Source organism: Bos taurus, chromosome 1 (genome assembly GCF_002263795.3).
Source record: "Bos taurus isolate L1 Dominette 01449 registration number 42190680 breed Hereford chromosome 1, ARS-UCD2.0, whole genome shotgun sequence".
Lineage (NCBI taxonomy): Eukaryota > Metazoa > Chordata > Mammalia > Artiodactyla > Bovidae > Bos > Bos taurus.
Window position 1 is genome coordinate 127,013,386 of NC_037328.1, and position 25,657 is coordinate 127,039,042.

At 46.2% G+C, this 25,657-nt stretch overlaps 2 protein-coding genes across 13 annotated transcripts in view; both read left to right on the forward strand.

Annotated features, from left to right (window-relative positions):
• TFDP2 (transcription factor Dp-2) overlaps nt 1–19,139 on the forward strand; it is a 205,031-nt gene extending 185,892 nt beyond the window's left edge. For all 12 annotated transcript variants that reach the window (NM_001428758.1, NM_001428759.1, NM_001428760.1 and 9 more), the window contains 4 exons: nt 2,822–2,973; nt 6,815–6,981; nt 12,719–12,824; nt 13,029–19,139. In NM_001428758.1, the coding sequence (NP_001415687.1) occupies nt 2,822–2,973; nt 6,815–6,981; nt 12,719–12,824; nt 13,029–13,212 (609 nt within the window). In that variant the 3' untranslated portion in view covers nt 13,213–19,139. The remainder of the gene's footprint in view (nt 1–2,821; nt 2,974–6,814; nt 6,982–12,718; nt 12,825–13,028) is intronic.
• Nucleotides 19,140–21,427: 2,288 nt separating this feature from the next.
• On the forward strand, nt 21,428–22,958 carry LOC511302 (small ribosomal subunit protein eS12). Its single transcript, XM_059888936.1, has one exon. It carries the CDS (start codon nt 22,046–22,048, stop codon nt 22,409–22,411), a length of 366 nt encoding a protein of 121 aa, XP_059744919.1. The 5' UTR covers nt 21,428–22,045; the 3' UTR covers nt 22,412–22,958.
• Nucleotides 22,959–25,657: the final 2,699 nt, after the last annotated feature.

Sequence of the window (25,657 nt, forward strand, 5' to 3'; positions counted from 1 at the left end):
GCCGGTCTCATGTATTTTTCATATTGGATTTCCAGAGTGGGTTTTGTATGAAGAGAACACTCTGTAGCTTTAAAAACAAACAACTTGAAAGCTGACAGATTTTCCTGTGCCCCTCCCTGGACAGCTCCGCTTCCTGAGAGACCCTCGCCCCCACCCCGTCAGCTTCCCTGGCTGCCTTTCTGTCGTCTGTCTTGCATCAGTGTTTCCCTCCCCACTCACAGTCCCCAAACCCTGTGCTTGGCCCTTCTTACATTTCCTCAGAGCTCTCATGGAACATTTGGGGGCTCCCTTTTTGGCATGTTATTATGAAAACCTGTTTATCAGCGTGTCTGTAATTATCTGTTGATCAGAAAGACTTGTGCTGGGCCAGATCGCCCTCATGTATGTGGGCTTTCCCATCACTAGACGACCAGCGCAAGGAATGGACCAGAGGCCTTCTCTGGCAGTCCAGTGCTTAAGACTTCGGGCTTCCAGTGCAGGGGGTGTGGGTTCCATCTTCAGTCCCTGCTCAGAGAACTGAGATCCCACATGCTTCTCGGTATGGCCAAAAAAAAAAAAATGTGACCTGGAATATTTTTCCCCTTTCTACGATGAACGTTGCTGTTTTTTTTTTTTTTTTTAAGTCCTAAATTTCTTTTTCTCTTCTGTCTCAAACCAAGTATTTGCAGAAGATTTCAACCCAGGCGCAACCTAGCTGTCAACATTTATAAAAGCACGTCTCTCTGAACAGTGAAATGAAGCACAAAATATAACTGAGAACAACTACTTCTAGTCTCCTGGTAGACACACGGCTTATTTCCTCCTAGTGTTTCCTTTTTCTTTCTTGCAGCAAATTACGAAGTTGTCACAGAAAGTACATTAAGCAAGTCGTCCCTGAACACAAATAATTTACTTCTCTGTGGCTAAGCTAGCTTAATTTTTTAACTAGTGAATGTCACAGCTACTGACATCACATGACCCAAGTCCCTTTCACTTACATGCCACCTCTTCTCTTGGTCGTGTAGGAGAGGCATGGTATGCGCTGATTCTGCCCACAGATGACCCAGATGTCCTACTTTTATCTATATCATTGTCCCTTCCAGCCCTTAAACTTTCCCAGAGCTACTAATGCAGAGCAAAATGAATGTCTAAAAATACCTAAAGCTGTTTAGCCTCTGAAATAAATGTTAATAAGCCTGGAAGAGAACTAAAGGCTAAAGATAAATGGCAACAAATAAGAAAACCAGTTTAGAACAAATGGGGTGATTTTTCTTCTTACTATCAAAATAACATTGTATGTATATTTACAGCTCTTTTCCCAAGAACAGTCTTTGATGCTATTAAATGTGCGCAGTATAGAACAGTGAATCATGAATATGTAACAACTTTTACTTACCGCTGTTTATATTTCTACCTCTACCCAGGCCCTCCCATGCCACTAAGACCACAAAGCTAGGCCAAGTATGGGCTGTCTCCAGGATGTGTTTTCTAGAAGAGTAAGATAGCCAGGTGGAGGTATTCAAACATATAATTCTTTTTCTGAGTTTTATAGCTTCAGCATATTTTTCCTCAATATTAAATGAGCTAAGCATTGAATATAATTGCCTTAGTTCATTAGCAGCAGAAAATAACAAATTAGTAAGTTTGTTACAAGTAACGTTTGGTAATGAATGGTGTTGACAGTGATGGTTCTAGACACACTGTCAGGCTAGAATAAATTGGTGTCCCTTCTGTTTTGTGCATTTTAAAGGAGTAAATGTTTACTTTTTAGGGAGCTAGCACCCAACCATTTTAAGACAACATAAATTTTAATCAAACTTCAGTTAAGGCCCAGGACCTAAAATAAACACTGCTAGGATAAAGTTGCTAAAACATAGAAAATAACTGAAATGCATCACTACTGGGTGAGCAGAGGGAACAAGCTGATGGAAGGGATGAAAGGCTCTGACTTCAGGAGCTCTTTTAACCAGTATCTGTTCTGCAAGCAGATGAAAGACTTCACTGTGTAAGGTCTTTCTACCTGTGGAATTCTGTGATACATTTGCCTTATTTAAAAGAGGGTGGTAGGGTCACTTTCCTTGGCTTTTGAGTAATGGTTATAGTTTAAAGGTAATAGCAAGATTCAGTGCAAAGATTCGGGCCTTGATATACCTTATAAATTAGTGCTAAGCCTCAGGTTCCTCTTCTGAAAGATGTCAGCTGGGGAGGGGCTTGGGCTAGATTCCAAACTGTGCCCTATAGATGCTTGGAAGTTCTGTGAAGGAGCCCAAAGGGTGAATGAGGGCAGAGCTGGCAGGGCTCAGGACTCAGCCTCAGTGCAGCCAACCAGAGCAAGGATGTGTTCATCTGTTTTATAAACAGTGGGTGTCCCAGAAGATTTCACTTGAAGAAAGGGTTCTGAGGCTTTGTATAGTTTGTATGTTTCTGGGCGGGATGATCTGAGAGACATATTTAACCCTAAATCCTCAGGAGTCTGTGTTAGTTAAATAGAAAACAAGTCCACTCTTGCTGTATCACCTACGCTGAGAAGAGGTGCAGGTACCACTCTCTCTCTCAGATTTGTAAGATCCTTTTTCTATGGATGATGGAAACTGCGGGCCCCATTATTTGTACTAGGATATGTTAGATACCATTTAAATAAATATTTTTTGCCCTTGAAATGTATTTCTTGAGTTAGATCATTCTAATGTTTTTCCTTAAATATTCAATTTTAATTAACTCATAGGTGGAAGGTCTCTTTAAATGCTCTAATTTTAAACTATATTTTAGATGTACTTACTTCATTTAGTTCCAACTCATTTATCCACGTTAAATGACTGTACGTTTTTGTTGATCCTTACAGCAAATCGCTTTCAAAAACCTGGTACAAAGAAATCGGCAAAATGAACAGCAGAACCAGGGCCCTCCAGCTCTGAACTCCACCATTCAGCTGCCATTTATAATCATCAACACAAGCAGAAAAACAGTCATAGACTGCAGCATCTCCAGTGACAAGTAAGTGGAGACCCAGTGGCAGCGGGCACGGCCAGCCTTCTGTTCAACGTACTTCCTATCATTTGTAATGTTATCTGGGTCCTCCAAGGCTGACTCCCTTGGGCCTCACAAAACAATTCAAACAAGAGCGCCGTCATCTGCTAGTGCTTGCTTCCTTCTTCACCCTCCACATCCCCCTCTTGGGCCTGGCACTGTGCTGTTTGTGCTGAGGACATAACGGTGCCCAAGCTCGAACGTGCATGTACGCACACACAGATGAGATAAGTGGGCAAGTCACTGCGGTAGAGCAGAGCGTCAGGGAGCGTCTGGGACGTGGTGGGTGAGCGTCTGGGATGTGGTGGGCTCACCAGGTCCACTGTGCGTTGTCATGTTCATGGTGCAGACAGCTGGGATCGGCGTGTGGCACTAAAGCAGTTTCTCTTTTTTTTGCTATATCGTAGAAGAGCCGTGCTTCTGTTTATAATGAATGGACACAAAAGCACTAGATGAAAAATGAAAGTACTAGATGGCGTTCTCTGCTTGCTTGCTTTCTTATTATCTTACAACTTGAAGTTTGTACCTTTTAACCAGCTTTATTCATTTCACTCACCACTCCCCCCTACCCCACCCTACCTCTGGCAGCCATCAGTCTATTCTCTGCATCTGTGAGTTTGGTTTTTGAGATCCATGTATAAGGTCTGTCATCTGTGTTGTTGCAAATGGCAGGATTTCCTTTTTATGATCTGTTGCCCATTGTCTTTTTTTATGGTCTATTGTCTCAAGTACATCACAGTTTTTTAATACACTCATCTGATGATAGGTTTTTTCCACGCCTCGGCTATTGCAAGTCATGCTGCACTCACTGAACGTGGGAGTGCAGACGTCTTTTCAGGATGCTTATTTCATTTCCTTCAGATACATATACCCAGAAGTGGGATTGCTGGATCTATTTTTAAATTTTTGAGAAGCCTCCATACTGTTTTCCAGTGGGTGCACCAGTTTACATTTCCACCAACATGTTTTTCATTGTAACTAAGATTGATGGTAATATCAATATATTACTATTATCATAGTGTAAGTGAGAAATAGCAGTTTTCAAAGTACAGTTTATTTGTAACTTATTTTATTCTTCACGAAAACAGTAGTGCTCTGAGGCCGTGAATCAGTATTGAGGTAGTTGAGGGCATAGGATGCAGAGTGAGACAGAAGGAAATGTGGCTTGTGGCTCCCCCAAGCAGCTGCTCTAAGGCTTTGTCTGAAGAACAAATGGGGATGATACTTCCTTAAATAAGGTAATGCCTCTAAAAGATCTGACTCCTGGAAAGTGCTTTATAAATATTAGCTGCTCCAAGGAGCCAGCATCTAACTTACCATCCAAGTTGGGATACATCTGAGACCAAAAGAGGGCTCAGAGTCACATCAGTGCAGAGGCACAGCCCAGGGCGGTCCCAGGGGCCAGAACTTACGGGCTCCTTGGAGCTACTCCATGGCCATGGGGCTTACCCTCCCTGGTTTTTCTCTTTCTTGGCAGTGTTGCTTCCCTGTCTTGACTGTGTACAGAGATCATGGGTTACTTAAATAAGAAGGCACCAAAAAAAGAGGAAGAAGAACAACAGGGATTTCTAAAGTATTTGATAATTACCTTGCTGGTTTACAGAAGTCATAAAGGACTAGCACCGGGGGCAGTAAATGATAGATACGTGTGTTAGTATTCACACACTTTATTGACAGAAACCTGTGTCTACAAGGACTTGTCACATACTCTCATAAATCCGAGACTTACAGAATGGTTAATGTATCTTTGGGAAGAATAAGCTGTTAGATTTCTAGTTCCTGTCTCTAGTTAGCCTCTTGTTCGGTAGGACATTACTAAAATTCTCTATTCCAGTTAGTCTCTGAAGTTTTAAAGAGTAGCAGGAAAGTCTGGGGACCAGTGGCCTAGGAGGATTAAGGACCCTCTTCCTTCTCAGGCGGTTATTGACTCTTGTCCTTTCCTCGCCCTCCCCCAACTGGTGTAAAGGAGGCTCTGAGCTGCTTACAGGGGCTTGATTCTCAAGGTGGGGTGCAAGTATGGCATTTTGCTTTAAATGACAAATTTTACTCTGATCTAAGATCTCAGAATTTCATGACAGCGTAAGCCCAGCACTGTCCCAGCACGCTTACCTCCCCTCTGTCCCCGAGGCTCCTGGCGACGTTGCTCCGAGCCTAGCCTGGGAGCCAGGAGGGCCATTTCTTACAGTGGCCGCTCTATTGCAAGCCTTTGCCAGGTGGCTGGACACCCTGATTTGGTGCTTTTCAAAAACATTTGGAAACGTGCTCTGTGTTATATGTGACACTTTTTTCTTGGGGCATTTCTACTCCTGAGACCCTCAAGACAGGGTTTGGGGTTTGGTTAGTTTGTAAAAAGCCTTCCATTTTGGGGGGTTTGGTTAGTTTGTAAAAAGCCTTCCATTTTTTGTTCATCTAAGGTGTGATGTGGCTAATACTTGACTCATGAAAATGAAGTAAGCGTCCAAAATGTTTTTTCCTCAACCCTAGTAGGCCAACTCATGGTAGGAAAGTTAGGTGCTAAATTGGAAAGGCTTTCTTTCTGTATGTTTTTTTTTTTCTCCCAGTGACTTCTTTGCTTGATTTACCTACTTTTATTGACATATACTTAACATACAGTATTGTATTAGTTTCAGGCATACAGCATAGTGATTTGACATTTGCATCCATTACAAAATGATCACCGTGATAAGTCTAGTAACCATCTGTCCCTTACAGACTTATTACAGTATTACTGGCCATATTCTGTATGCTGTGTGTATCCCTGGGGCCTACTTTATAATTGAAGGTTTGTACCTTTCAACCCCCTTCACCTGTTTCTCTACTGCCTTCAGCCTCTCCCCTCTGGCAACCGCTCATTTGTTCTCTGTGAGTCTATTTTTATTTGTTTGGGTTTTTTAGATTCCACATATAAATGAGATTATGTGATATTTGTCTTTCGGTCTGGTTTCTTTCATTTAGCATAATAGCCTCTAGATCTGAATATATCTTTGCAAATGGCGAGTTTCTTTATGGCTGAGTACTACTGTCCCCGTGTGTGTGCGCATACTCATCTTCACTCATTCATCTACTGATGGACTCTGTTGCTTCCATATCATGGCTGTTATTAATAACACATCAATGAGTGTAACCTTTTCAAATGAGTGTTTTTGTTTTCTTTGGGTAAATACTTGGAATTGCTGGATAATACGGTAGTTCTATTTTTAATTTTTTCGAGGAAGCCTCCAGACTGTTTCCCATAGTGCTGCACCAGTTTACATTCCCAGCCAAGTGCAGGAGAGTTGCCTTTTCTCCACATCCCTGCCGGTGTTTGTTATTTGTCGTCTTTTTGGTGATAGCCGTTCTGACAGGTGTGAGATGATACTTCACTGTGGTTTTGATTTGTGTTTCCCACATGATTAGTGATGTTGAGCAGTTTTGGGTCTTGTGGCCATCTGTACATCTGCTTTGGAAGAAAGTCTACTTGGAAAGGCTTTCTTAATATTTTATCTTTTATGACAAAGCTATAGACAACCTTGAAAAATACTGGATTTAGACCAAAATTCCTGTCTGCACTTTGCCACGGCTTAATGAGGGCTGGAATGTAGGACTCCTGTTGTCCGTCACAGGAAAGTTGTTTTAATTGGGAAAACAGTTTATTTGAGATGTCATTCTTCTGAACCCAGCAGAATGACTCACTGCCCTAAACGGTAACAGTCTCTATACCGTAGCTGAGCTTAGGTCCTCGTGCTTTCATTGAATATACAGAGTACAACACTCTTCAGACCTCCCCGACACCACAGAAACCCCTCACTAACTCTGTTTCCTGATACAGGTTTGAATATCTTTTTAATTTTGACAACACCTTCGAGATTCATGATGACATAGAAGTGCTGAAGCGAATGGGGATGTCCTTCGGCCTGGAGTCAGGCAAATGCTCATTGGAGGATCTGAAACTTGCTAAATCACTGGTGCCCAAGGCTTTAGAAGGCTATATAACAGGTATGTTAACTAATGCAGTCAATGTGGTCCTTGATTAAATGTCAGACCCTAACTCGCTAAAACCTTTCTCATAGAAAATTAGTGCCCGCTATCTGCCCCGTCAGTTCTGTTCCCTTACCCTGAAATATAACCTCTCGAATTTCTTATGTTTCACTACTTTTCTTTAGAGATGCAAACACAAAAAAATACAGTGAGCTGGAAATAATTTATTATTTAGTTTTGTCTAATTCTCACCTTTATAGAAATGGAACCAAACTGATATATTCTTTGGTGATTTGACTTTCACTCAACAACATGTTCTTTAGATTTAGCCACAGGATTTCACGTAGCTGTAGTTGATGTATTTTCACTGCTGTGTGGAATTCCAGCATGTGGAGAAGCACAGTTTCCTTGTTCATTTTACTGATGATAAACCTTTAGTTTTGTTTCCCATCTCTTGATACTTAAACAGTGCTATTTGAACATTCCCACTACTGTTTCTCGGTGACCGTGTGCATGTATCTGCGAGTGAGATTGCTGGGTCCGAGGCAGGCCCATCTTCGTCTTTATTAGATGATGCCATGGCTTTCCAACTTGATTTTAACACGGTACACGCTCACAAACAGAGTGGAAGTGTTTTGTCTTCCCAGGCAGGTGGATGTGAACTGGTATCATTATTTTTTATATTGATATTTAATTCCCATACTGTGTGATATACCACTTTAAAGTGTAGAGTTCAGTGATTTTTAGCATATTCACAAGATTTTTTGTAGTCATCAGTTCAGTTCAGTCGCTCAGTCTTGTCTGACTCTTTGCGACCCCATGAATCACAGCACGCCAGGCCTCCCTGTCCATCACCAACTCCCAGAGTTCACTCAAACTCATGTCCATCGAGTCAGTGATGCCATCCAGCCATCTCATCCTCTGTAGTCGCCTTCTCCTGCCCCCAACCCTCCCAGGATCAGAGTCTTTTCCAGTGAATCAGCTCTTCGCATGAGGTGGCCAAAGTACTGGAGTTTCAGCTTCAGCATCAGTCCTTCGAAAGAACACCCAGGACTGATCTCCTTTAGAATGGCCTGGTTGGATCTCCTTGCAGTCCAAGGGACTCTCAAGAGTCTTCTTCAACACCACAGTTCAAAAGCATCAATTCTTCGGCGCTCAGCTTTATTCACAGTCCAGCTCTCACATCCATACATGACTACTGGAAAAACCATAGCCTTGACTAGACGGACCTTTGTTGGCAAAGTAATGTCTCTGCTTTTGAATATGCCATCTAGGTGGTCGTAAGCGTCTTTTAATTTCCTGGCTGCAGTCACCATCTGCAGTGATTTTGGAGCCGCAAAAAATAAAGTCTGACACTGTTTCCACTCTTTCCCCATCTATTTCCCATGAAGTGATGGGACCAGATGCCATGATCTTAGTTTTCTGATTGTTGAGCTTTAAGCCAACTTTTTCACTCTCCTCTTTCACTTTCATCAAGAGGCTCTTTAGTTCTTCACTTTCTGCCATAGGGTGGTGTCATCTGCATATCTGAGGTTATTGATATTTCTCCTGGCAATCTTGATTCCAGCTTGTGTGTCTTCCAGCCCAGCGTTTCTCACGATGTATTCTGCATGTAAGTTAAATAAACAGGGTGACAATATACAGCCTTGACAAACTCCTTTTCCTATTTGGAACCAGTCTGTTGTTCCATGTCCAGTTCTAACTATTGCTTCCTGACCTGCATATAGGTTTCTCAAGAGGCAGATCAGGTGGTCTGGTATTCCCATCTCTTTCAAAATTTCCCACAGTTTATTGTGATCCACACAGTCAAAGGCTTTGGCATAGTCAATAAAGAAGTAGTAGATGTTTTTTCTGGAACTCTCTTGCTTTTTCCATGATCCAGTGGATGTTGGCAATTTGATCTCTGGTTCCTCTGCCTTTTCTAAAACCAGCTTGAACATCTGGAAGTTCACGGTTCACATATTGCTGAAGCCTGGCTTGGAGAATTTTGAGCATTACTTTATTAGCGTGTGAGATGAGTGCAATTGTGTGGTAGTTTGAGCATTCTTTGCATTGCCTTTCTTTGAGATTGGAATGAAAACTGACCTTTTGCAGTCCTGTGGCCACTGCTGAGTTTTCCAAATTTGCTGGCATATTGAGTACAGCACTTTCACAGCATCATCTTTCAGGATTTGAAATAGCTCAATTGGAATTCCATCACCTCCACTAGCTTTGTTCATATTGATGCTTTCTAAGGCCCACTTGACTTCACATTCCAGGATGTCTGGCTCTAGGTCAGTGATCACACCATCGTGATTATCTGGGTCGTGAAGATATTTTTTATACAGTTCTTCTGTGTATTCTTGCCACCTCTTCTTAATATCTTCTGCTTCTGTTAGGTCCATACCATTTCTGTCCTTTATCGAGCCCATCTTTGCATGAAACGTTCCCTTGGTATCTCTTAATTTTCATTAAGAGATCTCTAGTCTTTCCCATTCTGTTGTTTTCCTCTATTTCTTTGCATTGATTGTTGAGGAAGGCTTTCTTATCTTTTCTTGCTATTTTGTGGAACTCTGCATTCAGATGCTTATATCAAATTGCAAACACTCAAGCGTCAGGGAACACATGCAAACTAACTTCTGCTGCTGCTAAGTCACTTCAGTCGTGTCCGACTCTGTGTGACTCCATAGACGGCAGCCCACTAGGCTCCCCCATCCCTGGGATTCTCCAGGCAAGAACACTGGAGTGGGTTGCCATTTCTTTCTCCAATGCATGAAAGTGAAAAGTCAAAGTGAAGTCGCTCAGTCGTGTCTGATCCTCAGCGACCCCATGGACTGCAGCCTTCCAGGCTCCTCCGTCCATGGGATTTTCCAGGCAAGAGTACTGGAGTGGGGTGCCATTGTAAGTAGCAATTGAATTCAGCCTGTTTAGGAACCACAGTTTCTCAAAGTGGGGAAACAGGGCAGAGCAGTTGAATAGACTTTGAACTTTCAAGTGCTAAATAAGTGGCCATAAAACATATAAACAAGGATAAAGTCTATTTAGTCTGGAAGCATGAGTGCAAGTAGGCTTTACATCAATATCTCTTTTTTAAAAAGTTTCCTTGATCTTATGGTAACTATATTTAGCATTCTGATAGTGCTGAACTATTTCCCAAAGCAGTTGTAGCATTTTACAATCCTACCAGCAATGTATGAGGGTTCTGATTTCTCCATATCCTTCTCAACACTTGTTATTGTTCATTTTATTTTATTACCACCACGGTAGTGAAAGTGAAACGGTATTTCACTGTGGTTTCGATTTGAATTTCCCCAGTGACTGCTGATGGTGAGCATCTTCTCATATACTAATTGACTATTTGTGAATCTTCCTTGAAGAAAGGTCTATTCAGATCCTTTGACCATTTTAAAACTGGGTTATCTTTTCATTATAAGAGTATACTTGAAAGCAGAAACACTTTGTCTTGCGTGTCCTAAAATTCAAATTTTCAATAAGTAAGAAATCTTTATGATTATAGTTCTTAAAACTATGGTATATTGTGCACATATAATTTGGGTATACAAACACAAGTGTTCTACCTTTTTGCCAGTTTCCTTCATTTATAAGTATTACTACCTACAGTTTCATACTGTATCTTAAAGGCACTTTAATATTAGCTCTAACGATTATTAAGCCAGATATAAAGCAGTTGCTGCTGTTCTATGGTTTTAGCCACAACACAAGAGCCTGGATTGAGATTTGGTTTTTATTGCAGTTAGTGCTTAAATTCACACCACACACTTCCTGTCTGACCCCCGCGTCTTGCCCTTCAGCCTCCCAGTCCCCTATTTGCACCCCCTGCCCCCTCCCCCCCATTCTCCCCTTGCTCCTTCCAGAAGAAGACCTGCTGTTTTCTTAGCAGCTCAGGCATTCTAGTCATCCAGTAGGGTCTGCAAAAGGCTCTTACTCTGTAAGTCACCAGGACTTTATTTTAGCTCATTCTCAGTGAAAAGACCAGGCGATTAGGTGGGCTCTGTGGTTTTGATCTCTTCATGACCTCGTTTCCAGACTAGGGTAGACTTTCTGGTTGGTGCAGAAGCGTGTGCCTCTAGCGTGCAGAGGGACAGGATGGCCCTTGAGGAGGGTTGTGAGAACTGTCGTGTGGGTTGGCCTTTCAGAGCCATTGTGAAAGGAAGCTGTATCCTGTCAAGAGCTGTGTTCTGACAGAAGGTTTCCATACATACTAATTAATAATACTTGGTGCAGGATTCTGGCTTTAACTTCATGTACCAACTTGTTCTTGTATCCATTTAAAACCTGCTGTTCTTAGAATTTTTTCCCCCCTCACAGCTGCTTTAGTTAGCCTGTGAAGAAAAGGTTCACAGGCATGTCAGGATGAATGCAGGAGTTACTTTACTTGTTTCCTGCACGGGAGCCTCTCACTTGATCACGTAGTGCTGGGAGGGCAGAGCCTCCAGTCCTAGCACGTGGTTTTTTTTCTTTTTTGCACAATAATTACCAGACTATTTTCATTAATAAAAGCTCATTTTGGCAGTTTACCTTTTTCTGAGCCTATGCTTGGTCTCATCTTACAACATAAGTCAAATAACTTTTTCTCAAGAAATTCATTTCTGATATTTCTACCACCTGTGTTGTAAACTCACCTTTGAAATACACGATGCTCATTCATTAACATTTAGATTTTATTTGTCCCAGTCACTGCCTTCTCTGAGCTAACCATCTAGATAAGGAGACAAGGGTTAAATAAGTTACAGGGCCTCCCTGGTGGCCCAATGGTAAAGAATCCGCCTGCCAATGCAGGAGACACGGGTTCCATCCCTGATCCGGAAAAATCCCACAAGCCAGGGAGCAACTAAGCCCGTGTGCCACAACTCCTGAGCCTGTGCTCCAGAGCCCAGGAACCACAACTGCCAAAGCCCGCGTGCCCTAGAGCCTGTGCTCTGCGGCAAGAGAAGCCCCAACAGTGAGAAGCCTGCGCACAGCAATTACAGTGCAGCCCCCACTTGCCACAAGTAGAAAAAAGCCTGTGCAGCAGCAAAGACCCGGCACAGCCATAAATAAATAATAATAAAGTTACAGTAAGAAGTAGTCAGGGTTGTGATGGGGGAAATACAGTAAATGCATAGAAAACAGGACTGCAAGGATACATCTCCAAAATACTTGATGCAGACTGAAACAGCAATGCCCTCATGAAAAATGTGACTGTGCATAGCCTTTTAAAATAAGGTTTAGTTCAAGCTTTAAAGCAAAGGATACCAGGAAAAAGAATAAATCTTGGTCAGTAATAGCACTGAGTTCCCAGGGGGGCACTTGAAAACATGGCAGTGGGTGTGGGGGTTGAGCAAGAATGTGTCTGTGCCTCTGACATAGGACGTTCTGACTTAACTGCTTATCCACTCCTGCTCTGGTTGTTAACACCCCAGTCAGAGGCTTTTGTGGTGCATCCAGCAGGTGTCCAAGAGTAGTGCAACCATCAATATATTCAGTGGGATGCCCTCTCAAGGGCTTCTGGAAGAAAAAAAGAATGAAGAGTCTGGGCTTGGTCGAATTTGAATTCTTTCCAGCTGTAGTCTGTCTCCCTGTATCCTCCCCCTTGCCCCAGTCTTATGTTCTAGAAATTTCCTTTTTCCAAGCTGAAGAAACCTGGGTTCTCCCCAGGGCAGGAGACTGTAACAGAATGGGCTGCTTGCCTCATTCGTCCGTGCTGTCTTCAGACCATAGCAAAAGCAGCCACGGGACTTACCAGACCTCCATCTGTTTTTGTTTTTTCCTATAGACATCTCCACAGGACCATCTTGGTTAAATCAGGGACTGCTTTTGAACTCTACCCAATCCGTTTCAAATTTAGACCTGACCACTGGTGCCACCTTGTCCCAATCAAGGTATGTACTTTGTCAGGGTTAGAAAGGTTAGCCGCCAAGCCTGCTCCTCACTGGAGGGGCGCTGCAATCAGCTGGGTCTCCTGCGGATCCCGGCAGAGCTCGCCTGTGGCCCTCCCCTTCCTGGGCTCTCGTCCTTTATGTTTTCCAAAGCTTAAAGCCTGCACACCACATTAACGAGCCTGTGTGTTTCCGATTGTTTGCTAGTGTAAACCAAGGGTTGTGCCTGGATGCTGAAGTGGCCTTAGCAACGGGGCAGCTCCTTGCCCCAAACAGTCACCAGTCCAGCAGTGCGGCCTCCCACTGCTCTGAGTCCCGAGGCGAAACGCCCTGTTCATTCAACGATGAAGACGAGGAAGAGGACGAGGAGGACTCATCCTCCCCAGAATAAAGACAGGCGCAAACCCGCGTTTTGCTGTCTGATGCTCATGTGTGTTTTTAGTGTGAGCTCTTGTTTTTGAAACGATTGCTTCAGTCTTTGCCTTTGTTTGCACTGTGTGTTCAGTGAAGACTAGGGAAACACAATAAGCAAATTACCCGAAGGCTGAGATGGTTGAGATGAAAGCTAACGTAGTGTGAATGAAAACTCTGACCAGCAGAGCAGTAGATCACATGGCAAACAAAGCCTGTTCTCAGGTGGCGGAGGGGACCGTGCTTGAGGAGCGGGCAGCGTGAGCGCCACACTCTTCCCTTCCGCGAGGTGGGGCCGCTGTGGCCCCGCGTCCACCCGCCCCCTTAGAACTGAGATGGCTACATGAACAGCCCCCAATGGCCTGGGTCCCCGTCCCGTTCCCTGGCCGGGGCTGCCCTTTCCCCGAGGCTGACCAACCACAAGAGGTTCCCGGTGGGAGGAGCTGTGCAGTGAGTGAGGGAGACCACGGGGCCCCAGGAGCACAGACGGAGCCGCTGAACTAGTTGGAAGTCTAGTCGAGGTGCTTTACGCATCGGCTGCCTTAGACGGCTTCTAGAGAGGAGCGAGCGCATTCTGAAGTACTTAAGTGACATTTAGAATAATTTATAGTCCAACTGAAATTATCACTCTTAGCCAATGCATTGGTGCATAGAATTTTCTAGGGCTACTTCTGGAAGCCAAAATAGAATAGCATTTTCATGTGCATTAAATACTTTGCCAGCACTGCCTTTTGCCAGCATCCTAAACCTGGAGTGTTACAGAGCAGGAAACTGTCTCTGTGGTTTTAATCAGAGCTATGCGTTTCCTATAGCTTTTTCACTTAGCACAAAACAAAGAAACGGCCCTATGACCGAACTGCTTGCTTACTGTTCCCTGCAAATAATTGTATGATTTCACCCAGTGTGCAGTTTGTGAAAGTGAACTGCCATTGCTTTTGTCTGAAAAGGAGTTCAAGAATACGAACAAGCAGTGTTTCCTGTACATGTCACCTTCTCTACATTCTCATGAATCAAAATGACCATACTGGGTTGATTGCTGGGTAAAACACATTTCAAACTAACCTGATAGTTTCACAGAAGCACCAGAAAACGGTGAGCACCCCAGGCGACTGGGTGCGCAGTGGAGCAGGACGTAGCCTGTCAGGACAGACCAAAGACGCCACTGGAAGCCTCACGTGCTGGGTTCAGTTACCGCCCCTCTGAATACGGGTGTGGAGACAGCTGCCACCATGGCCAAACCCCAGCTTAAGTGCACATTAAGGCCTTGGAAAGGAGCAAGTGATAATGGAAAATTAACGCTAGTCCTTTGACTTGACTTGTTTGTATTTGCCCTTAAATTATGTATCCGGTGTCTGTGAGCTCAGCCCACCGATTCTTTTCTAAATCCCGCCCGGGGAGTGTGCAGGCCAATGCCTGCAGTGACCAGAGGGGCAGGGCCTCACTGACCCAAACAGCTAGTACAGAAGAATGTAGAGCGTTAAGTTCCTTTGAGACAAAACTCATTCTGTCAGAAATAAGCCATAGTGCAGAGTGTGGAGGCAGAGGTGGAGACAGGTGCAGGACTCTGGCGCATCCTGAGGCCGGGCATGGAGGAGGTGGGTGGCCAGGGGCCTCCCGACTGGGAAGGTCATCAGTTGCACAGTCGGGTAGAACCAGGTCTCCAGGCTGCCTCCACCTGTACCTACCCCAACCTTTCTCATCCCCGTGCTTGAAAGGGGCCGTAGAGAGCCCCGGGGCCACAACTAGCTTTTCAGACTTGGAAATACTGTGCCATAGGCCCCAGACCCGCCCGTCCACATTCAGGACAGGGGCACTGATGCCAAGCGCGCCTCAGCCTCACCAGAGTGAGTGGGGAACCACTCCCTTCTCTGTTCTCTCTGCTACAGATAAAACACGGGTTCAGGAGAACAAGCAGCCAGACTCTTAGCATTCATTCCCAGTGCCCCATCACTGGCCACTGTGTGGGGTTCAGCAGAACTGGCCTCCGTTCCTCGGTGATGGCCCTGGGTCCCTGGTGAGGATGCCCAGTGGGGTCACGCTGGGGTCACAGGACATGGCACAGGCGGAAGGCTTGACCTGAGCAGAAACCCAGAGGGAGATAGTTGGGGAGGTCCTGTCATTCTTCTGCTTCTTCCCCATAGATTTATCTGGTTCTAAAGTCCAGACAGAATTTCACGAGAAATCAAACAGAAAAGGATGCTAGGAAATTGTGGTTGGAACAGCCAAGCTTCGTTATAGAGCAGTACTTGGGACTGTTTGTACACATGTCCACACACGGACACTCCTCCCAGGCAGTGCGGTCACACTCTGCTCTGGGAGGAGTTCAGGAGGCCTTGTTCTTGCGGGGCCCGGTGTAGTTGGCAACCTTTGCCGCCCACAGTGCCACCCAGCCAGTGGATTCATGATCTGTTCCATATTCACGCAGGGGCACCCAGCCTGCTGTATCTGGCCCTGCTGTGGGAGGGTCCACGGCGCCCAGGCACCTGCCACTCCTCCTTCCCTCCCCACTGTGCACATCACCTGTGATGACAGGATGATGGAAACAGCTCCAGCAGGCGTTGACTTAATAAACTGTGCCTTATGATCATGGAGGACCTCGGGAAGGGGCAGGAAGGGAGGTGCTAAGATGGTGATCCTTGCCTCCCAGCCATGCCTACCACCCTGCAAAAAACATGACAAATGTTGACCCACGTCTCAGAGGAGGGGTGGGGAGAAAACTATGCAGTGGCTGCCATCTCAGCAGGAGAAAGAGGATAACTCTCCCTGCTGGCAGAATTGGCAGTGGCCACTGTTCTCTGCCCCACTTGAAGAATGATGCCTGGGTGAACCCCCAAACAGGAGCCACTGCAGGTAACTCAGAGACGGTCCACAAGGGAGTGGCTCGCTTTAGCCATGCAGACGTCACAAACTCGGCTGTTACAGAGATAGCAGAGTTTGGGTGTAACTTGGGCCCTGGGACGGTCAGAGAGCAGTCAGGATGGATGTCCGTGGGGCAGGGTCAGCAAACGAAGCGAACCGCCTCAGCAGTTTCTACCAGAACCACATACAGAGGGAGAAGCCTGGTTAGCTTCATGGGCAAGTTGCTTCAAGTGCCAGCCCCCTCCCTGTGGGCACATCTGTGAGGTAGCCTTCAAGGCTGTGCTTTCATGGGGTCCCTGAGGGGTGAAGGCTGGACAGTGAGTGAAGATTGAATCCTTCAGTAAGTGAGTGAGTGAGAACAGAAGACGTTCAGATTGATTTGTGCTGTGGAGAAGATGACAGGGTTGTGGCCGGGGGGACAGGCTGCTGTGGCTGGCAGTATCCGGGGGAAGGGGGTAACCGAAAAGGTGACGTTTGTTCTGCATCGAACCACTGAAAGACGTCTCTTCCAGGCCACTCTACCCCACAATTGTGCACTTGGAATCTCTGCTAAATTCCAAAGGCCCCACTGTTCCCAGCTTTCAGTATACGTTTTAGAGTCTGTTAGGGAATTTTTAAAAGAAAACCAAACTTAGCTACCAGCAGTAGCCATAAAACTAAGAACATTCTAACCCATGAAGTTCTCATTATGAGCTGTTACCTTCCAGTTGAACCTACACAAGAGAAAAGTGATTAGAAATGGAGGACTTTTCTAGGCGTTTTCTTCTAGTTTTACAACGTTAGATACTTTATATTAGATATATAAAAGAATCTTTTGTGTATGACTGGCTTTAGTGGAGCTAAAGACTACCCGAGGGCCATTTTCCCAAATAGGTTCCCCATTTCCAGGCACCTGAAGCAGTAGCCCCCCAGCGCTGACCGTGTGTGCCAGGGCCCGCTCCTTGTCGCCGGAGCGGCCCTCAGACGCGCCTCCCCACCCTCTGACCCACAGTCCATGCAACACTCAGGCCATTTGCTTAACTTCAGTTGAGCCAAACACTACCACCTAAAAGGAAAAAGTGACGTTACGATTTTTACCTTTTTCTTAAAAATTTCAAGCTAAATACCCATATAAATTACAGCGTTTCTCAGGAACCAGCCAAGATCTCTCAGAAAAGACGACCTTTAGGATCCCGTTGTCCCATGTACTTATACACTCCCGTTAAGCCCTGGGAATCCCTGACAAGTACAGAAGCTTCGGTGGCAGCAGGTATCCACCGACTGTGCTGTTGAGACAGGAGAAAGCTTGTTCACTTAAATATTTCTGTGCAGCTGCTCTTTCAGACAAAATCTTGCACCATTCTTATGAGGCCTTGGCTTTACACAAAGGCCCATGAGTTCCATGCTGTCTCGACCCCTTGCTTTTCCAGCAGACTTAACTTCGGTCCTTCCTGCTTGTAGCCACCTTAGAAGCCAGTGTAGCAGAAACGAAGGGGCAGGACTTGCCCCTTCTCCACCAAGGGCCTCAGAGTGGGGGAGAATGTCTCCTCCACCCACCGACTCAGGCATGTGAAACAAGCCCAAAGCTGACTGGCCCAACACCCCCCAGCCCGTGTGGCCTCCAGGGCCCGCACTGCACCCAGAATCTCCCTCCTGGGCTACGCTGCCTCCTACACAGCCCTCACCACAGTCCTCACGGAGGGCCTTTGGGTTAGCATCAGCTCTCTGTCACACCAAGTGCTGAACAGCTAAGGAGCAGGAGTGGGACTTTGCTCATGAGGGCTCAGGGTGAGGCTTTGGCGTCATCTCTGGGCCTTCCTCGGCTTGGAAGACCCAGGCTGAGACAGCCAAAACTCAGAAGAAACCCATTCCTCCCTGGGCAGAGGCCCTCACGCAAATTGGAGGTCACCTGGCCCTTCTGTTCCATGTTGGCTTGTTTCTCTCCATGTCTATCCCAGTATAACAAGGAAACGTCACCAGATCATGTTTGAGTTTTGAAAACCATTGATTTGTCGCTTCAAACTTACCGTTTTGTCACTTGAGTCACCTTCAACATGCTGGGCACTAATTAAACAAATGGCCTGGTGGTTCTGCTTGTTCACAACTGGGTCACAGATTTCTGTTATGCTACGAGTCTGTGGGAACCCAGATTCTTTTCTGCTAGCAGATTTCTCTGAGTGCATTGCAGTTGTTCTTCCCAGTAGAGTCATGGTGGCTTCAACCGTTCAGTGTCCCCAAAAGGGGAACCACCAGCCGAGCCGGAGCTCAGAGGGGACCATGGTTCACGACTGTGGTTCCTCGAGGTGGCTGTCTGCCCATCCCCTCCCTGACTGTTAGCCAAAATAGAAAGGCCACGAGCCCAAATCTCCAGCCAGTTCACCTTTTCATTTGGCAGTGTTGTACTCTGATCATGTGCTGTTAGGTTTTATGTCCAGAAAATATAGTTCTGCTTCTCTTTGCATGAAGGAGTCATCATGGTGCCATAGGCTTTAAGCATTTAAACAAGAGAAATAAGGGGAAAATGCAAACACCACATCTGACCTGCCTAATGTAGACTTTATTAGATTGAAGTACCTAACCTAATATGATGTATTATTTTGTAGCATCTCAGACTTTGTAAATAAATACCATTATTTTTATATGGAAATTTTATAGAAGAGCTATTTCTGTATACTTAATTATTCCTGGGTTTTCTGAAATTGCTTCCAATAGGTAACGGACAAGTCCTAATCTGTGCTTCTGTAAGGATGGTTCAAGGACCACCCACACATGGGGGTGAATTGATGGGAGGGGTTTTTAAATTTTGCCTTCCTAAGGCCCACCCCAGATGCTCACTCAAAAGCTCTGGGGGAGGGGAGGGGAGGGGCAGAGCCTGGGAAGCTGTAATTTTAATAAACGGAGTGGTTTTGGTATCCATTAAAGTGTATCTTTGTCCATCCTGAAAGAGTCAAAGAAGGAAAGAATAAGCTTTTGAAATGAGTTTAAGTTGTGCTTGAGGAAAAAAATGTATCAGACTGTTCTATGATTTGAATGAGATGTACTATAGAGAAAATAAATAATTTAAAATAATGGCAGTCTCATTCTTTTGGGGAGGGGGTGGTTGGTGGGTCTTGTGCTGCATGCCCAGCCCTCGCTGAGTCCCTCCCCCAGACTTGCCTTCATACGGGAGCTGCCTCACCCACGGTTACACCTCACGCAGCCAGTGAGGGAGTACAGAAGTCCAGCCTCCTTGGCCCAGCTGGGGTATCCGAAGGGCCACCCGCACTTCAGAATGCCTCGTGGAATTGGTTGGTTCCTCCGGCAACTGCGTCATGGCTCAGCTCCCCTCTGCCCCACCCTGCCCACCTCACTACTCACAGGTCTGTGTCCCCAGAGCATTCCAATGCACGTCCACCACCTGTCCCGCCTAGGATGGACGTGTCAGACATAGGTTTTCTATGTTGGAGATCTACGATGTTACATCTTAATACATGTGTGCACGCTCAGTCGCTTCATTCTTCTCCAACTCTGCGACCCCATGGACTGTAGCCCATCAGGCTACTTCGTCCATGGGATTCTCCAGGCAAAAATACTGGAGCCTTCCTCCAGGGAAGTCTTCCCGACCCAGGAATTGAACTTGTGTCTCTCACATCTTATCCATTGATGGGCAGGTTCTTTACCACTAGCGCCACCAGGGAAGCCCTTCCATCTTTATAAGGTCACTTTAAAAGATAACTGGGACTTCCCTGGTGGTCTAGTGGTTAAGACTTTACACTTCCAAAGCAGGGGGCACTGATTCCATTCCTGGTGAGGGACTAAGATTACATGTACCACGTGGCCAAAAAAAAAGATGACTGTATAAATAATGTCTTTACAGTCCCACAAATGACTGACCTGAACATAATTTTTTAGCCAAGATGCTTCCTGATCATCCCTTTAACCAAACCACAGCGTCAAAGAACAGATCTACAGTGATGAGAACAGAGTGCTGCCAGGCCCCAGGAATCACCATGGCTCCCAGCACCTCCTGCTCAAGCAAAACTGCCTGCCTTGGGAGAGGCAGGGGCCCTTGATAACGCTGTGTTAATTGTACAGTCTGAGGTGGGTGTGTGGTGGGCATGTGGACAGTCAGAATGAAGGGTTTGGAGCAATTTGGGGATCACAGGTTGGGGCCATGTTTCAGGGCCAGTAGGAAATGGTTAAGGAAGCACTAACTCGATGTTAGTGTCCAGCATGACTTCCCTGGCTGTCCAATGGTTAGGACTCCACGCTTCCACTGCAGTGGGCATGCTTTCAATCCCTGGTCAAAGAACTAAGACCCCACAAGCCACACAGCATGACCAAAAAAAAAGAATGTTAATGTCCGGGAGGAAAGGCATCTTCCCTGCAGACTCCTTGAGTTCAGCGGATCAAGTCAGCGATAGTGTGGACTGTCCACTGTTGGAAGCGGGGAACCAGTGCCCACCCCTCATCCCAGGGACTTCCTGGACTGGTGAGCTCAAACTGGTAGCAGGTCCTCTCCGCTCAGTTCCTAGGGCCATTTGGCAGGCATGCCCAAGGACCCACGCGAGTTACGCCGCGTCACTGATTTGATTGCAAAAGTGCTCTTTTTCCTTTTGGTCATGCTGGGGACATGGTGGAGGACTGCTGGGAGTGTCGCTGGTAGCCATCTACACAGCCAGTGGCCCTGGTGCTGACCAGGGAGGGTGTCCACAGAGCCCAAGGCGTTGTTGACTTCCAGACACAGCTCCTTGCTCTGGGCTCCGCGGAGGTTTCAGGAACAAGGCATCAGAAGACAGCCTTAGCCAAGCGTCTTCTCTGGCAGCAGAACTCATGACAGTCAACCTGCCTTTTTTGGTTCCTATTTCCATTAGCTATTTTTTTCCCCATTCCATCTGAGGATGAACTGCGCTTGCAGTTCACACTCCTTCCATTTCTGTATGTGATTTCTTTGAGCACTGGCTCCTCTTCAATTCAGTTGCTCAGTTGTGTCTGACTCTGCGACGCCATGACTGCAGCATGCCAGACTTCCCTGTCCATCACCAACTTCGGGAGCTTCTCTTAGCACCTGCAACCTCCCCCACTTTCTTGCCTGGGAAGAGGGCTCAGTGTGTTCTTACTGTGGACAATTGCCAGATGCCTGGGAGCTCCTTGCCAGCTCTGCCTTCTTCCTGTCAGGCCTTTCCAGTTTCTTGCCGAAACCTGCTTTCAGGAAATCTCAGTGTAAAGTGCTCTGTGGTGAAGGCAGATCTGTGTCAGGGTGGGCAAAGCCAAGCCCATTGAGTGCAAAGAACAACTTGTCATAACCACTCACTTTCATGCAAATTACTTTCGCCACTGGGGCACAGCAGCCATCACCAACCACTTTCTTCTCATTTACATGTCTCCTGCCTCGCTCAAGGGCCTCGAGTACTGTGATGTCTACTGTACTGTGGTCAGGAGATTTGTTTTCTTGCCCTAGCACTTGGCCATGGCCCCCCAAAGCCAAAATTCAATGAGAAGTCCTGAGAAGTGTGCCAACTCTTTGAGACCCCATGGACTGTAACCTGCCAGGCTCCTCTGTCCAAGGGATTTTCCAGGCAAGAATACTGGAGTGGGTTGCAAATCCTTCTCCAGGGGATCTTTCTGACCCGGGGACCAAACCCAAGTCTCCTGCATGGCAGGCAGATTCTTTTACCATCTGAACCACCAGGTAAGCCCCAGTCGTGAGAAGAGGATGTACTAAAGCCTGAAAATGATGGTCCTAAAGGGCATGATCTCCACAGGAATTCTTTCCAGACTCTGCTAATAAATAAACAGATTTGTGTTTGAACCTCCAATAACAAAGACTTGTACTGGATCTTTAATCTGAATACAAGATTTTTGACTTGAAAAAGAGTGGTACCTCTTTCCCTGCCACCACGGAGTGGGGAGGCGGAGGCTCGGGTGCATTCAAGATTCGGCTTCACCCGTAACCCACTGCCATAGCCAAGGAAGGCATTGCTGCTGGAGGTGTAATGGATGTTAATACTGCTCTGCAAGAGGTGCTGAAGACTGCCCTCATCCACGATGGCCTAGCACATGGAATTCACGGAGCTGCCGAAGGCTTAGACAAGTGTCAAGCCCATCTCTGTGCCCTTGCATCCCACTGTGATGAGCCTGTGTATGTCAAGTTGGTGGAGGCCCTTGGTGCAGAGCACCAAGTCAACCTGATTAAGGTCGATGACAACAAGAAACTAGGGGAATGGGCAGGCCTCTGTACAACGGACAGAGAGGGAAAACCCTGTAAAGCGGTTGGTTGCAGTTGTGTGGCAGTTAAGGACTGTGGCAAAGAGTCTCAGGCCAAGGATGTCATCGAGGAGTACTTCAAATGCAAGAAATGATGAAATAAAAAACTGAGTTCTTGGTTTAAAAAAAAAAGACTTGGAGAAATTATTTTAAGAACTAAAACCAGGGATTTCCCTGGTGATCCAGTGATTAAGACTATGCTTCCACTGCAGGGGGCTGAGGGTTCGATCCCTGGTCAGGGAACTAAGATCTCAAATGCCATGCACTGAGGCAGAAAAAAAAGAAACCAAAATGTGAATCCAGTGGACAGTCTTGAAAGTCAGATTAAAGGCATGAAAGAAAAAACATGTCTTATCTGGGGGTCTTAGTGTCCCCACCCATCTTCCCACGGCCTCAGTCAGGCGGGCTGGGGCAGGGTGTGGACGGCCTGCCTCTCCCAGGACGGGGCTGACTCAGACCTGGCAGCACACAGAGAAGGCAGGCGGCTTCAAGAGCATTAGGCTCTGGCCTCCTCACCTGGGCTCTTGGATGGAGACCTCTGGAGGAGAAGTCAGCCTTCAAAGACAGTGCTTGTTAAAGGACACCACCTTCTCTGGGGCTTCCAGGGAAGATTTTCAAAAGGGCATTTCTAAAGCATCTTAGTTAAGGATCGGTAGGTATCAGGGCAGCCATTACCTCCCTGTAGGGCCTGTGCCAAGAAACTTGCCTGTACATTGACTGCGGGTTAAAGACAGGCCTGGCCAAAGAAATCCAGTGGCTGAGGAGAAAGCACTTGCCCCCATGCCCTCCCCACCCTGAATCCCACTTGAAAAGCTGCTCAGAGCCTGAGGGCCAAAGCACTAGCAAGTTGCAGGGTTGGCTGGGGTTAGGGCAGAGAGGCGGGTGCCTGCTGGGGCAGGCTGGGACCACTCCCAGTCATTATGATAAAGGACAGATGCAGAGCAGATGGGAGAAAAAACTTCGGGGAGAAATACCATGGGCAAAACAAGTACAGAAATCAAAGACTACAACACCCACACAGCAGTAGCCACATGGGCCACGGAGGCGCTGGAGGGCCTGGCCCGTGGTCAGCTGGAGAGCAGGGGTATGATGTCCTGCGTGGCGGTGGCATGCTGTGTTTAGATTTCTGTTTGTAAGACTCAACAAATACCAACTGCTGCACCGGGAGTGTCTGGTGGAGTTAAAGTCCTGCTGGGGAACTTCCCTAGTGGTCCAGTTAGAATGTGCCTGCTAATGCCGAGGGCAGGTGTTCAGTCCCTGCTCTGGGAAGATGCCACAGGGCAACTAAGCCCGTGCGCCACAACCACTGCGCCCACGCACCACAGCTACTGAAGCCCAAGAGTTACAGCCCACGCTCCACAACTAAAGAAGCTACTGCGGGGAGAGGCCTGGACACTGCAACTACAGAAAGCCTGCAGGAAGCAACGCAGACCCAGCGCAAACAAACAGCAGGTGGGAAACAAGAAAAAGTCTTGCTGGGTATACAGTAACAGACTGATGAGACAAGCCAGTAACACAATTTCATTTGATGACCTTGGATGAGTAGCCACTTGAGAAGTTTTAGTTGACATTTCTTTACACTTGTGTGTATCCAAATCCCGTAATTCCTATGCATATTCTTAAAACCAAATTCTAATATTTCTGTAGGATTTTGTCATGTTGAATACACAGAACACAGTCTGCAGTTGACACTCTGTTAACTTTGTCAGCAAATTTTTTAGTCAAGTGAGACACACAGTCAGAAGGGAGGGTAGAGAATACACTTTGTACACCTTGACCTGTCTTCCTCCTGCGTGTGTGTCTGAGGGACCTTGGTGGCGGGAACGCTTGCTCACTCACGTGGAATGGTAGGGAGGTAAGTCTCTGAAGCTCACAGGCTTGGCATCACCAGCTGGCACCTGTCCCACTCGGGAACTCTTGAGCTTTGCTGTCAATGTGAACATCTCTGTTTCTCGGAAATTAAAAATTCTCTGAAAGTAATTTACAATCAGGAGTTTGTTTCTTATACATGGACTTTCATCTTTGTAAATTCAGGGCCTGGTACAGCAGTTGGTATGTAATGCTAGATTAAGTCTTTATTGAACAAATGAATAAACAGGTGAGCTACACTCTCTTTACACTGATCCTTTGCTTAGTCTTGAGTAATCAACTAGCACCACCACCTTCAGCATGAATGATCCGGCCAAAGCCTGGGTAAACCTGAAAGATCAGTCTCTTACCACCCTATGTTCTACCAGATTGAGTTGAGAGAGGACAAGAAGAGAGTGAGATGTTTGCCTGGCTTCAGAAGTAACTGGGTGGTAGGAGAAAATAAACTGATCCAAGGAGGGAAACACTGCTTCTAAGGAAGATCGGGACGGTGGGCCTCATTGTCTTCCCGCCTTGGGTCCGAGACAGCAAACCCTTCTAGCAACTTGCCCACCGACCAACTGTGCTTTTCCAACCAGCCTAGGCTGCTGCATGCTGTCCCCCTTTCTCTCCTCACGGGGAAAGTTAGTATTTATAGGGTGAGGGCTATACTTCTTTGGTTAAGTCTCAAGTCCACATGGTCCATGTTTCAAATACAGAAACAGCTGCTTCATTCCCCACCCGACCCCTAGTCCAGTACCAATTAGTTCATTCCTTCTGCTGCTGCCATTAACACACTTGTTCTAACTGGCAGCCACTGGACTTTTCATTACTTAAGTGTGGGCAGCTGCTAACAAGAGAACACTTGCCCAGAGAAGTCAGCCAGCATGGGAGGGCGTGAACTTCTTATGTTACATAGTCAAAAGCAGATGATGAGAACAATTCCAGCTGCTTTCCATGTAAATTTATCAGTAACACATCCCAGGAGAAGCCTGGGGGAGACAGAAGATGAGAAACTCTCCCAAGGTAATGAAGAGACCACCTCATTTGCTAAGACAGCATTCCAGCCAAAGAGCTTACTCCATCCCATCTCTGTATCCAGGGAGGGAAAAGCTTTAAATGCTGGAGGAGTCAACACGAGGCTCCTCCCAAGCCCCAAGGTTAAATTTTCAGTTCAGTTGCTCAGACTCTTTGCAACCCAATGGACTGCAGCATGCCAGGCTTATTCTTATCTCTCCTTGCTATTCTTTGAAACTCTGCATTCAAATGGGTATTTTTTCCTTTTCTCCTTCACTTTTCACGTCTTGTCTTTTCTCAGCTATTTGTAAGGCTTCCTCAGACAACATTTTGCCTTTTTGCATTTCTTTTTCTTGGGGATGTTCTTGATCACTGCCTCCTGTACAATGTCACCATGAACCTCCATCCATAGTTCTTCAGGGACTCTGTCAGATCTAATCCCTTCAATCTATTTGTCACTTCCACTGTATAACATA